This window comes from Protopterus annectens, chromosome 9.part0 (assembly GCF_019279795.1).
Source record: "Protopterus annectens isolate FY-2018-M chromosome 9.part0, PAN1.0, whole genome shotgun sequence".
NCBI classification, from domain to species: domain Eukaryota; kingdom Metazoa; phylum Chordata; order Ceratodontiformes; family Protopteridae; genus Protopterus; species Protopterus annectens.
Window position 1 is genome coordinate 238799228 of NC_056743.1, and position 15034 is coordinate 238814261.

Genomic DNA, 15034 nt, shown 5'->3' on the forward strand with positions numbered 1-15034 from the left:
CACTTCCAACCTGCATGTTTGATGATATGTTTGCATTAATTCACAAATTATATGTGGTGATATAAATGCTATACAAAATAATTCCTAATGCATATGTGATAAGTCATGCCATGGTAACATAACCCTCATAAATTTTAAGTTTCATTTTTGTCTGCAATACCTTTTTAAACCTCTTCTATTTATTTCTTTACTTCAATAATAAAAATCATCAGTGTTACTTACCTGTTTTGTAGCTTTCTGTGCAGATGGGATTCTTTCTTTTGCCTTCTAGTGACAGGAGGGGCAGGTGTTAATGGGAGAGGTGGAGGGGTAGTAGAGCAGGGTGCTGGAGGTAGGCCATTGCTTGGAGTACCCTTAAGGTTTTTATCTGCTTCATATTCAAAAGTCCGCTTGGGTTTTGGTACAGGATTCACTGCTGAGTTTGGAGAGCTTCCTGAATGCTGCTCTGGACTACTTGGCAAAGCTGCAGCATTTTTAGGTAAACCTAGTTGGATTTTAGCAGTTTTTTCAATCACATTCTTCACTTCAGGTTCTGTTACTACAGAACCGACACTTCCTCGTTTGCTGGTAGTTACACTTCCACTGCTGTCTTCGATATTACCGTGAGTCAAAGATTTTTTCCTTGCTTTGTCCCCACCATAGCAACTACTTGGCAACTGTGGAGGACCCTTTGTGGGTGAGTCTTTTAAAGCTTGCTCAATTTTTTGTATTCGGCTTAGTACAGCAGATGCTTCTTTCCTTGCATGCACCTTAACAAAGGCATTTGCTGGCTCACTTTTGCTTCCCCTTTTTTCAAATCTAGGAAGTGCATCCCTATCTGTGGTTTCTTCTTCCTCTGTTTCTGGATAAGAGCACTCAGAGAACGTTCTGCTCATTCTTCCGTAACCTTTGTAATCAAAGGTTTTCTCACTGCATGGGGAAGACAGCATGCTTGGGCAGCCTTCACTGCCACCCCTATCTGTGTAGTCTCTCTTTTCCAGATATAAACTTAGTCTGGGAGGATTGTCTTTTCTGCCCTCCCATTGTGAAATCTTCTGTCTAATGTCAACAGTTTTAGCGTGAACATTGGCTCGGTTGAGAGAGAGTGATCTAAAATTTGCTGCAGGCCCCAAGGAGATCGTACTCCGACTTAGCTGAAGATTGCCTATCCCATCACCACACTGGGTAACTTTCTGATTTTCTTCTCCGTTTTCCTTTGTACTAAATTTACATGCAGTAAGTTTTTTATCCAAGCATCCAAAGCTAATAGCTTTCTGGAGGGTACCCTGTGATTCAGAATCAGAGCAGAGAAAAGCGCTGCTTCTTAATCCTCTAGCTGTCAATTCCTTTAGCTTCAATCGAGCCCCAGAAGCCTTGGTAAATCTACTGGTCTTACAGACATCCTCACTGTCACTGAAAGGATGTGTTGGACTGTTGGCTGGTGATCGATGTGGAGGAGATGACACTGTCTCAGACCTGCAAATCAAAATATTAAGAACAATTTATTTAGATACAATACAATTAATTTTAACAATGATTTTTTTTCTATCCAGAGACACTGAGGCAGCATTCAGAAATAAGTCATTTACTGAGACAGAGTTTACCAACAAATAATGGTATTCTTTCTACACAGTAAAATACAAGCAGCAATGAGTTTTACAACTTACAACAGAACAATTACAAGTAAACACAGACATTTTTAACTATTGCCTAGTGTTTTTTATTTTTTTTAATACTGTTTGTCTTAAACACTTTCATGTGTATAAAAGTTAAAAAAATGCAGTGCTCACAGAATAAAAATGAACTTTAATAGGTTCATAGGTATGAACTAGGCTAATGGCCATGAAGCCTTTACAAGCCTAGCCCATAGAAGTGCCCTGGCATTGTGCCACCCGATGTTAGTTCCCAGTGCCACTATCAAGTAGAGCCACTGTCGTGATCCCCAGGGTGAACTTTTTATTTCTCATCCACTCATCAAGATTTCAATTGAAGAGGGCCAGTGAGGTGCTCTGCTTGACATGTATAGGAAGTCTATTCCAGAGTATAGGCAGCCTCTGGGTTATGAACCTGTCCCTCCAGCATGCTCTGTTAAAGTTAAGTGCTTTCGTCTTTTCATGCATAAGAAATCATCAGAACCATTCACAATCAGAAAAAACAACTTTAAATAACCCCTGCTGTAAAAAACCACACCTCCTAATCAATCAAATTAAACATAGTTACAGTATGTTTAATGTGATTGGTTGATTAGGAGGTGTGTTTTTTAAGGCGGGGTTATTTAAAGTTGTTTTTTCTGATTGTGAATGGTTTTGATGATTTCTTATGCATGAAAAAGATGAAAGTGCTTAACTTTATGTTATTAAAGTTCGTTTTTATTCTGTGAGCACGGCATTTTGTTTTCCTGTTTTACTCTGTTTTAGTTGTATTCCAAGACCAGATTGTTCATTTTTTTTATTTTACTTTACTATCATGTGTATTTGTTTTTAAATAAGACAAATAACCAAGATCACCAATGGCTCTGGTAAATCTGTTTCACTTCCAAAACCCCTGTGAACCTCAAGAGTGAGTCACAGGACAAACGAGTAAAGAAATTACAGCACAGTTGCGAGGAGACAGCTGTACTCAGTGTGAAAATTGCAGACTGCCTTCACTTCTTTATTATTTGAGAAAAATAAAAAATAAATCTCTTAAATTTACAATAAAATCCAACTGTAATAAATAGTTCAAAACTTCAGATGTTAGTTCATCTTCTAATAAAGTACTGAAGAAAAACTCAGGCAGACTTAGTCACTGTAATAGCTCAGCTTTTATTTATGATGAGTGCTTTTGTTCACCAACTGGACTTCATCAGATCAACTTTTCAATAACAGCTTTATCCACAGAAAACAAAATATCTGCTTACTGAAAACAAAGTATCATAAATTAAGACAAACACATGCATAGTAATGAGTCAAAACAAAGAGCTGCTCACAACATGCTAGCCTATCAGTTTAAGCAAGCCTGATGTAAACTTACAGCTTCACAGGGATGGGTCACAACAAAAGGGGGAAAAAACAAGGTCAGTCCTGAACCTCAGATCCAATGAAATACATTCTCTATGTTGGTGATAAAAAAGAAACCAAGCCTTTGATAACAAATGTTAATTTACCTGCCTTAACCCCAGAAGAACACAGAACAAGTTAGATAAACCAGGTGGCAAAAAATCAAAATAGGCAGTCCTAAAAGAGAAGGATACTAAAAATAAAATGCACAAGAAAATAAAACTGTAAATTTGGGGCTCAGGTCCAGAATCTGGGGCCAAACAGGAGTAAAATAATGACCAGTTTTTACAGCTAACACTCCCACAGAAAGAGGCAAAACATCCATTCTGAAAAATTAAAATAATAAAACAGACAAGTGCTGAAACAATAATCAATTGTAATTATAGAAAATCAAAACAAGGAGTTTATTTGGATTTTGTGTTATTATTTTTTTATTTTATTTTGAATTGTACTACTTTTTTGGTGATTGGGAAAGAGGTAGGTTTTATGGCACTTTGGTCAAGATGGAGGATGTTTTCAGGTTGCAAATGGCTCCTTACTGCTGTATAATTTCATATTTTTCTTGATAGAGTTGCGATTATTGTAACCTTTTCTGTATAAAATACAAAAGGAAGACCTAACTTTAAAACTCAGTGATCTTACAAAAATAATAAGTTAGCTAAAAAAAATTGCAGTCTGAATAATTACTTGTGTTTTAAAATGAATCAAAAAGTACTAAAGAAAATGAAACTAAAACAGAGGGTCTAGGTGCTAATTAATGCATGTTGTTGTTTTTCATTTTTTCTTTAGTTTCATGGAATGTCACTAGAAATGCATCTGAAATACATGCTTTGCACTTCATTTGTTACATATGCTAGAATGGGGATGTTCTACCCACAGTAATAGGTTTAGTAATATTTGTATTGTGACAGATACACCATTTCCCAAGAGTCATCATTTATAGTAGTGCATGCGTACATCTTGCACACAACTATTGTGAAGTGATAAATGTTTCCACAGTGATGAGAAGTCAGTAGGAAGTTCAACTGACCTACTCACTAGCCTGCTCTTTGCCACCAGACTCTGGCATATAATGAAGGAATGGGGCTGGTAAGTCCATCTTCATGAACAAATAAGCCTTACAGCTGTCATGTCTTAGGGCTAAGGGGCTAGTCTTAGACCCTGATCTGGCTGGTACCAGCATGCCCTTTATGTAGGAACAACAAATTGGTTGTAGGGATCTCAGTCTGTATGGAGATATCCTGATATGCTCTTCTGAAGTAGGGGCTGCTGAGCTCTTGTAGACCTGATTACCATTCCTCTAAAGGAGGAATGAATGGGGCAGCACTCTCGTGGTGGTCTGGACTTGTATTCAGGTGCCTGGTTGGAGGAGGAATGAATGGGGCAACACTTCCATGGTGGTACTGACTTGTATTCAGGTGTATGCAGCTACATTGGAAATTTGAGGTTTTGAGAAATGTAAAACTGGAAATTTCAATGGTGTGTATTAGGAGGGCTTCTAAAATCAGTTTGTTGCTGGAAAGAACTGGGGATTCTTGAAGTATATATTCTACTGGGCCTTGGGACATGAACAAAGACAAACAATGTCTATATAAAGAACTGATAAAAATGTGCATAAATTACAAGACTATGGTGGGGGATAACAATATGTGTCATCTAACCGTTTAGCATAGAGTTTTAAGGCCATGAGCTGATGGTCTTCATTCTGTAATTCTGAGTTTGATTCCATGTCTATAGGTCTGCTGTGTCAACATAGCCACAGCAATGGGAAGGTGAGGAAAGGCAACCTGAGGAGCCATCTTTTAGGGCACACAGTTTGACAGTTAACATAGTATTGTTAATTCAATTAGTTAATGACAGCTTGTAAACTGTCAAAATGCTACTGTCTTTCAAAGATAGCAATGAGCTACTATGTTTTATGTAATAACTTATCAGTACCTTAAGAAAATGCACAACAGTTTAGAAGCTCATTAAGTGATCATAACTGCAATCATTTATAGATGGGTGGGTGCTAAAATGGTATACTACCCAAACTACTTTGCTACAGCTTTGTGTGAGCATGAGTAAATTACTTATACATTGTTCTTGTGTTTCTGCTGAAAGGGGACCTTAACCCATTCAGACAAAATATATTAATAAAATAAATACACATTATTTTGATGTTGTGAGTAAGTGGTAATCAGGAAGTACATTTTTTTATTTCAATTATTTCATTTTTATCTGTAGTTGAGTCCTTCATTCATTGTATCCATGCAGTACTTGTTACTGGTGGACAGCTCTGCTATAAATTCCTTTCCCATACATTTTACTTTGCTGACCTGATCTTAACATTTACACTTCACTAACATAGCAGAATTTAATATAATTCACACTGATTACAAAGCAAAGGAATACAGTAATGAGTTACTTAGTAATAATGGCAAGTGCTGCTTGTTTTGGAGAAGGAGATAACTGAGAATGACATGTGTGAAACTGTTTTAAATCACAAAGCGGTTGGGCAGATGGAAAGAGCAAACAGAGCTAGCATTGTGATCGGTGTTGCATTGTCATGTCAGCACAGTCTGTGCTTATGATAATTTCTACAGAAGGAAAATAGAACAAAGGTTTGGACAATGACAGAAGAGGCATACCCTTTCACTTGGGTTCACAGATATTAACTATACTATTTATCTATGAGGATCTTAAGAAGCCTAGCATTACTTTTGCAGGGTAGTTTGCACACTAGTATCACTATTGCTTTATATGCTTCTATGGTTAGACAAACTATGCTTGTAATCTATGAAGAGTCAAAAAGCATACTTTAATGGTATGAAATTCTGCACTTACTAAAGATATGCAAACGGCAAGATATCATGAGAAGCAGAAGTACGCTAGGCAGTACTGCTCTGGGTCACCAAGCAAATAAAATGAAACAAGTAAACAAACCAGCAGAAAAGCTGAGAAACAGATTATAGTCCAGTGGTTAGAATAATGGAATGTATCTGAGCTAAGTATACCTTGCGGATAAGCGCGGGTTTGATTGACACGAGCTATTGACTTTCAGTTGGTGACATAATCTCACTAGTACCACCAAGCAGGCCTCTTAACCAGCCCTGGTTTGGAGGAGCATTTCTGTTTTCAAGCCGGATTTTCCTCTGCACACAATTTTCCTGAGCCAATCCCATCGCACACGATTTATGAAGTTGCCTAGTACACATAACCAACATACTAGTGGCAACAATAATTTAAAGAAAGAGGACACATACTTTACATCTCTCTTTTTCAGAAGCAAAAATAAATTACCTGTGGTAAAATTTTGCAATACATTTCATTAAAGACTACCAGTTTTACAACGTCTCTTTGATAATGTGCTTATATTTTTTCCATTATTATTGTCACTCTGTTTTTCAAACATGTTTCTGAGTAATACCCCACATTCTTACTGGAAATGGGAAGACAATTAGATGTCAAGATGTTTTCTTGGATGTACGTAATGCTATCAAGTTGCTCATCAAAAACTGTGTTGTCCAAAGTTACCAAAATAATAACATAAAAATAAACCTAGAATTTGTACTCTAAAACTTCAATATATTTCAAAGATATTTGTATGCACAACACATCAAACTATTAGAGATTTTCTTTCATACTGGGAGCTGGCTATATCTCCTTTGGTGCCATATTTATTTATTTATTTCACATTTGTTAACCGGGTTAGTCCAACTGAGTTTGCAAACAAACCCATTTTCAGTGGAGACCCGAGGGGAAAAGCCCCAGCAAACAAAAGTAAAAATAAAGTGACAATATACAAATATTAAATAATCACAATACAAAATAATTGTAAAAAAGAAAAGTTTTTTAACTATTTACATTGCACTGATAGTAAGCAACCCATTTTCAGTGGAGACCCAAGGGGAAAGAGCCCCAGCAAACATAAGCAAAGATAAACATACAGGACAAAAAACTATAAAAACAACACTGCAAATACGAAATTAATTATAAAGAGAAAAGCAAAAGAAAAAAATTATGAACATTAAGGGTTCAAGGTATTTTTGGATTCTAATACTATACTCTATTAGACAATAACAACATAGAATTTTTGGGTCCCTATTAAATGAACGAAAGTTACAAATCCCGAACGCTCACATGAGCGAAAATGCCTCAATTTGAAAAGATTATTGTGGGGGGCTGCACCCCCACCCCACCCTGCTCAATATGTATTCCAACTCCAAGATTGCAATACAGGGAAGAAAGGGCAAATATTCCAATCTTCACTGTATTGCGATGAAAAAAAGCAACTTCGAGTTGTGCCATTTTCACTCATGTGAGTGTTCGGGATTCGTAACTTTCGTTCATTTAGTAGGGACCCGGAATTTCTCCTTGCCACATCATTAATACTACTATACAGAATACAATGATGACAAATTTGCAGCCATCTGTACTCCTGCACATATTATACTCAGAATACTCATAGTGGAGTAACCGCATGTGCAATGTGAAAAGTAGGCCATTTTATTAGAAAATAAAAAGGCAGGTAACCTAGGAGCTACTGTGCAACAGAACATGATGCTGCTGGCTGCTTACAAATGATGAATGCTCAATCACAACACAGTAGATACTATTACCACCTTTCTTTTATATAAAACATACCTTTGAAGCAAACATGCAGACACTCTTAATACTACTGATTGTGTTTTAGAAAAGAAATAACAGACATTCAAACATTTAAAGGATTTGAGTCTTTATGGGAAGTCATAGCCTTAATTATGTGAACTCTGAGGCTATGGTCTTCTGAAACTACAGTGTGAGACTTACAACTGCTGATTTTGTAGTTTTGCTGCGATAATTATTGTTTCTATCTTTGCAGTTGTCTTTATTCTTTGCAGCCAATGGCCATTCTGAAAAGTCAGCAAAGAGAATCTGATTAACCCTGTCAGGGTTGCACATAGTCAAGCATTTCATACTCAAAATACACCAGCACACAACCTTTTAAACAAGAAAAATGTAAGCATTTGTATATTTAATGAACCATTCTTTCTCTTCTTTTTCCAGAATTTTCTAACAGTACCAAATATGCATTTTAAAAGCCAAAAAAAAAAAAAAAGACAGCAGGTGATAATGCCCATAATGTATTCGACAGATTCAGCCCACGTACACTGTAAACCAGTATGAGGTGATATGGGCATTCTTCCTATTTGTCCCCTTCTTATTCTGCCATACAGCAAAACTTAATAGATTTAGCAACTTAAGTCAAACAAAAAAGTGTTCGAGTATACTAGAATTGATGATAATAACTAAAGTCTGAATGTATAATTTTCAATTAATCTCCATTTTTGAACTCCAGTTCTTTACCCAGAATGCAAAAAAAGGCTCTGACTGCAACATCCAAAGAGCAACACTTAGAAATAGTAACTTTCAAGTATAACTGATTCTATCAGTCATCTAATTAAAATGCAAGACAACTTCACAGCAGGCTCTGCAATGTTTACTTGTCTTTGGGTTCAGTGAAAGTGCTCTATGAATCCAAACTTTTTATTAAAATCAAGTATGGTGATTTTTATTTTGGCCATTTCTTAGTCTGCTACAAACCCAGTATGACACATACAATTCTTCTAGCATATCTTGTCCTGTTCAATTACTTGTCAGCTACAAAACACCTAGATTATGAAACGCATTGCAAAAATGGACCATGGGAGTATGAATTGTCCAGTGTTAATTATTTCCTGCATGATGGAGTGACGAAGAAGGCAGTGTGCCATATTAAGCAATGCAAATGTGGTATCAACCTCTTGTACTAAAGAATCTATGATTTCATAAATGTTTCTGATTTTTCCCTGCTTGTTTTCCTCAACGACTATCTGACTCAGCTGCAACTAATTTTCTAGACAGTAGCTGTTTTTTTATTATTATTATTATTCCTTTCTACATGGCCATGATAGGTGGGCAGTAAATTTGCCTGTACTTGAACATACTTACACATGGCCAAAGTAAGGCCTGAACCTGTTTACCTTGACTTCCAAGTTTTTTGAATTATTTTAATTTACTATAAATGCTGAATGCTTGACATACCTCTCAACTGTGCAGATTTTGCAGAATGTCCAGACATTTCCCTCACATTTTTGGTTTGTTTCCTCATAAAATTGTGGTTTTCTGGCAAATCTCTGAGGACTGAAGTCAGAAAATAATGGTAGAGATCTGAGTTTCATACTTCACATCATTCAGAAAATTTATACAAATGCAAAACCCATTATTCTATTAACTTTCGAAGTTTATAAGAGCAACATTTAAAAATTCTCCCTATTTTGGGGGCCTTTATTTATGTATTATGAACCTCTACTACAGGAGGTTTAAGGCATTATACAGTAAAGATTCTAGACTGGCTGAGTCTTCCTTTCAGTTTTTACCGAACGGTTTGTCTGTGTGATCTTTTTACCCTTTAGCTTGGCGCTCTAGTGTAAAGTAGTGTTCTTACAGCACAACACCCAATCTTAATAGTTATTGGGGATCAAAATAGCAAAAAAACACCTCCAAACATACTAGTTGCACACCATTGAACACTTTAATTCAAATATGCAGGTTAAAACACTTTTGGCCCAGCACAACAGGACTTCATCAGAACATCTTAAAATTAAAAAAAAACTTGCGCTTTTAAAAATTGTTTGCATTTCAAGGCCAAGAATATAGTTTCATTTCCTTCAGAGTCTACTACTGACAGGGAATAAACCTACTGTCTTTCACAATAGTTGGGGTGCTTTTTTTCTTTGCTTCTAATGATTGAATTAGCTGAATACACTGGTGTTCAGAGGGGTTTATTTTTCTTTTGGCGTATTATACAGCAGATGCAGAATTGCTGTCAAGGTGAAATTTCTGCTATATAGCTTATAACACTTTAGAAAACCACAAACTTCAGCATTGTGGATGGAGCACAATATTCACAAAGTTCCATTTATTTAATTTTAAAGGAATTTAAAGAAATGTGGCATCTTCTCAGTCACCATGTGCACAGCTCAGAAGAAATGCAATGTCATCCTGAAGGAAAAAAGAAAGCCTGCGTTCTTTATGTCTGTTTTTTCCACCATCAAGATCACCTAGCAGGAATAAGCATGCATTACAAATGGTCTAACTTCTGAGAGGAAAACATAAATAAAAATAACTTGTCATGCTGTAATAAGTATGATGTATTCCACTAAACCCAGAAAATGGAAAAGCAGGCCACCTTATGTATTTAGTGCTTTTATCGCTTTAATGGTGCAAGATCTCAGAATAAGTTCACATATAACCACTGTGCCTTAAGTAACTTCTTTTTTCATCATGTAACACATAACACATACTACCAAACAAATGACCATGTGAAGATACACAGAGACTGAAATTGTACATATACAGATACAGATTATTTGTTAAATGTTACCTTTAATTCTAAGCTCCTGCTATAACCTAGCAGCTTTCAGACTCAATGCACATTTGACTTTAACTAAATAATTTGGTCATAGTGTCATTGTAGCAAGCAACCTTAGTTGTCAATGCAACTATTTTTATATCTAATACATTTTTTGCGTATTAACCCTGAATATTTCCAGTGGCATGATCCAACACAAAAAATAAAAATTCTTAAAATGAACAAGAAAATCAAAAATGTATACAGTGCATTAGCCATACATACAACACTCATTTTAACACATACTTCTGGAAGATAAATAAAAGAAACAGAGTGCTTCATTGCTGTGCAGCCCAAGTATCTCACTGCATATTCTTTAAAGTAATCAACACGCTGTGTTGCTTGGTTGCATATCTCAAGTATCATGCTGTCTTTTCTACAGTCCACCTAGTGGGACTTCTACAGGTATGGCATTCAATGCTGCTGAGATGTGTGCCCTAAATGTTATGCTGCACATTGCATGGAGCATGTACTGTGTCACTTAGACTTAAGGCAGACAGTGTGGCAGTACTGTGCACCCAAACTATTGTGCTGAATTCCTCCAGATGGATTTCATAAATTGTGTAACTATAGGATGCACAGTGACACTAGATTTAGTCCCATGGTTTACAACATTAATTTTAATCAGAGTACCATATGTTACTCCACACATAGGTTGTAATATATTGCCTTGCTGTGTACATCACCCACCCAAGTGCTGTCATGACAGCATTGAGTACTGAAGGACACATTGTTACACCTAGTGTGCAGACTACCAGCACAAAAGCATATCACCAAGCTCTGTCCTTTGATTATACTCAGTACATTGCTGGTATGAATGTTGTGCAGTGCAGCTCTGTGGGATATTGTTAATTCTTCTACCCATAATGCATTAGCCATGAACGAATAGATGCACCACAGTTGTCAGCTTTGCCATATCTGTTTCAGTATGTGGACAGTGACTCTAAATCCTACCTATGCAATTTAAAACATTACTCACTTCAGCTTGCATAGCACTAGTTTCAGACTAGCCTCAAGACAGGTTTCAAAAGCCACACTTAATGAAAAGAAATCTGAAACAGGAATTATAAAAATAAAATTGTAAAGGTATGTTTTTGTGGCCAGCAATCCCCCAATCACACACACACACACACACACATATACACACTTCCACACTTATTACAATGAACTATGATGCCAAAGTAACTCATTGTAAATGCTGGTAGATGAATGTGTGGTTTGAATATTTGTGTATTATCTTACAACTGATCCTAGCACAAATATCACATACTATACAGGACTGTTTGATACACAACATTCATATTTTGCTTATTAAGTAAATAAACACAACTACCGATCATGGAACAAATAAAGTGACATCAACTGTCATAAACTACTTTGTTCTCTCTCTCTCACATGGTAAGAATATTTCATATCAATTAAGACAGTAACTGAGACATGGAGACTAGTATGGATGGAAAGGTTTCACTGAAGTGCTAAATTTGATAGAGAACTGGCTATGGGAAAGTGATTAGGCTTGAGATATGTGTTGAAAAACACAACATTGGTGCACAGATCTTAACTTCTCTTCTCTGGAATTAGAAAAAGACTCACAAATAATCTGTGACCCCCCACCCCCATTGGAAATATATACTTTTTTTAAATAATGACTCTAGTTACTTATAAAAAGAAGACAAATTAAGACCACCTGTATTAACAGATGTTATAAAAAGAATAAGATTTTTTTAAATGTAATCACTTGCATTACTTAATGATAGTATTGTTCTATCTGTGAATTAAATAAAATCTGTAAATAAATTTTGTGATAGACAGAGAAAAGGTTTATAGATAAAATCAAGGGCACCCATGCATGTCGGGGACAATTCAGAGGTATGCTTTGGACTGCCACATGCTTAATGAGACCATGAACCTTTCAAATCCTAAAAGATCGCACGTGAAACATGTTTAGTATCTTGTGGGTCTTAGTATAACAGGAAAATTCATAATAATGATAATAATAACAGTAATAATATTAACTGTTGCAATCGCCTTAGTTCTTTTTATTCTCGAAAAGTATTTTTTCTTCATACATATATTTTAAGTTAAAAGAAATCTAAAAAATACAAAAGCTCATTCATATATTGATTCTGATATATATCAAAATAATTCATTAGTTTAACTGAAGACGATTTCACAGAATTCACCAAACTGAAAATGCAGGTTCCTGTATTTCATCTAACATTAAGACAGGGAAAAACTAAATGTTCTTATCTCCAGTCACTTGGGCTACAGCATCATGTAATAGACCTATCAACAATGCCCCTTTCATTTTTACCTAGCTTTTTTATTTCTTATGGAAGGGCCTTCAACAAAAATCAACTGATACTTGTCTCGAGTTATTCAAAACAAGCCTCATATTCAAGGGAACTTAATCAAACTGTGTCATAAAGATCCACTGGGACACTTTGTATTCATTTCTTTATTAAAGTAGTTATTTAGCATTTTAATTTATTTGACAAGTTAACATTTGTTAATTTTATCTTTTGAAAAGGAAAACAGTGAGGTCTAGCATGACAGTAAAACAGATGGGGAGGCAAGTGTGTGTGTGTGTGTGTGTGTGTGTGTGTGTGTGTGTGTGTGTGTGTGTGTGTGTGTGTGTTAATATATCTTTTATATATATATATATATATATATATATATATATATATATATATATATATATATACATATCCATGAACATTTCCATGCACGTGTGTGTGAACTCTTCAGTGCATGTGTACGTTATATGAATGAGTGAATAACAGTTACAAAGATATTTAGTCCCTTGCAAAAGAGGTTTCTGCTATTTTGAAGTACTCTGTCTAAATAGAAGGACTCCATGCATTCTCTCTTCACAGTTTATATCCCAATGCTATCTGACCTACTCCTATTTCCTTCTCTAAAAGGTGGTACTGGTAAAGATTGTGCTAGTACATCTGAAGGGCATACATATTCTCTCACGAATCTCTCTTTTCACTTGGCAATTGTTTTTGGAAGTTCCTTTATTTTCTTTGCATAACTTCTAATGCAAGAGCAGTTTAGATAAAAGCATCTTTCACTGCAAAAGATCAAGTAAAGAACAAAGTGACAAAAGCCCTTTTCAATGATTTACAAGCAAAGGAACTCATTTTATTTAAGTGCTTGGCTGATGCGGCATGAGGTGTGGCAGACATGTTAAACAGTGTAGAAGAAAATGAACAGAAGGGCACGGTTGTGACAGACTTATTATATTATCTACGAGTAAGTGAACAGAGTGGATAAACTGAATAGTGAAAGTAAAACTCTAAAAGTAATGAAAGGTTAAAGACTATGGGATCAAGCATAACATCAGTAGAGGACCACATTCCACTTAATGGGAAAAAAATCTAAAGAACTGCTAAACCTTCAGAAAATGGATGTAACTGAAAAAGTATTAGGCCATACACAATGGGTTTCACCAAAAGCTGCACTAGCTAACCCTCTGAGCCCACGTACCATCAACATTTTTCTACATGAAAGTGTTTCAAGTGGAACTGTATAAAGCAAAACATACCTGACAGAATAATTGAAATGAATGGTGCAAAGGTGATGTCTAATGTCCTTTTCCACCAGTATGAATGCAGTTTTCAAACTCCGGTACAGCCTACATCTTCCTGCTGGATCTGAGTTATTGCAGATAAGTACCTAGTTGAGATTTTGTTTTTTTCTTAGATTTTTGTTGCTCGGGGGGGGGGGTTAATGTCATCCAGGAAGGGTAGATGCCAGTACAACAGACAGATTCCCAATAAAGACTACCACAATGTGTCTTTTTTGCCTAGGAGCTTCCCCAAACCATACAACCTGTCCTATTTGTCAGGCTAACTTTCCGCAAACTCTTCATAATAGGCTTTCTTCCCTTTCCTTGTATCTTGAGAACCAGTGTCTTAAGCTTCTTACTAAAGAAACAATGGAAGGAATTTCCCACCTTGAGGGTCAGCTGTTAAGGAAAAAGGTAAGACTGGAATCTTGCGCTGTCCATCCTCTGCTGGGTGTTTCTCTCAAGGTCCCAAGGTCAGTGAGAACCTGGAGGCTTGTCCAGCTTTGTTGTCAGATTCCTCTACCATGAATGGGTTGCAGGCCGGTGAGGATCTAGCTGGTAGCACATCTGATGAGCCTTCACAGGTATCCATTTCAGACGTTCAGGGGGAACCACTATTGATTATTTCTGAGGGGCCTAGGGGGATTCTGTAGATTCTAATTAGGGAAGAAGTTCCTTCTACGGTTACTGAATGCTGTCCTGGATCAGACCCTTCTAAGTTTTATAGGGCGGACTTTCCCTTAAAAACAAAACAAAGAACTAAACATGTTTCTTCTTCTTCTAGGTTTCCACAAAGTGAGTTGCAGGCCTTTACTCAGGGGTCGTTTCATGCTTAATGCTTTAATGTTATTAAAACCTCCTCAGGGGGTTTCTGTTCCTGCTCCTCCTTGGTCTTCTACTCCCCTTAAAAGGCATAAAATCAGGATTCTTCTGAGGAAGAGTCAGATTCTGTTGAAGAATTCTTGACTTATTCTACTCAGATTCCTTCTCTTTTTGACTATGGGTCAGAGAAGGAGGAATCCAATAGTC

The 15034-nt window shown here is 36.3% G+C and overlaps 1 protein-coding gene across 3 annotated transcripts in view; it reads right to left on the reverse strand.

Annotated features, from left to right (window-relative positions):
- DENND2B (DENN domain containing 2B) overlaps positions 1 to 15034 on the reverse strand; it is a 1438653-nt gene that overhangs the window by 637414 nt on the left and 786205 nt on the right. For 2 of the 3 annotated variants that reach the window (XM_044082812.1, XM_044082813.1), the window contains exon 3: positions 223 to 1455. The exons of the other annotated variant lie outside the window; for it this stretch is intronic. In XM_044082812.1, the coding sequence (XP_043938747.1) occupies positions 223 to 1455 (1233 nt within the window). The remainder of the gene's footprint in view (positions 1 to 222; positions 1456 to 15034) is intronic. 3 annotated transcript variants of the gene reach the window in all.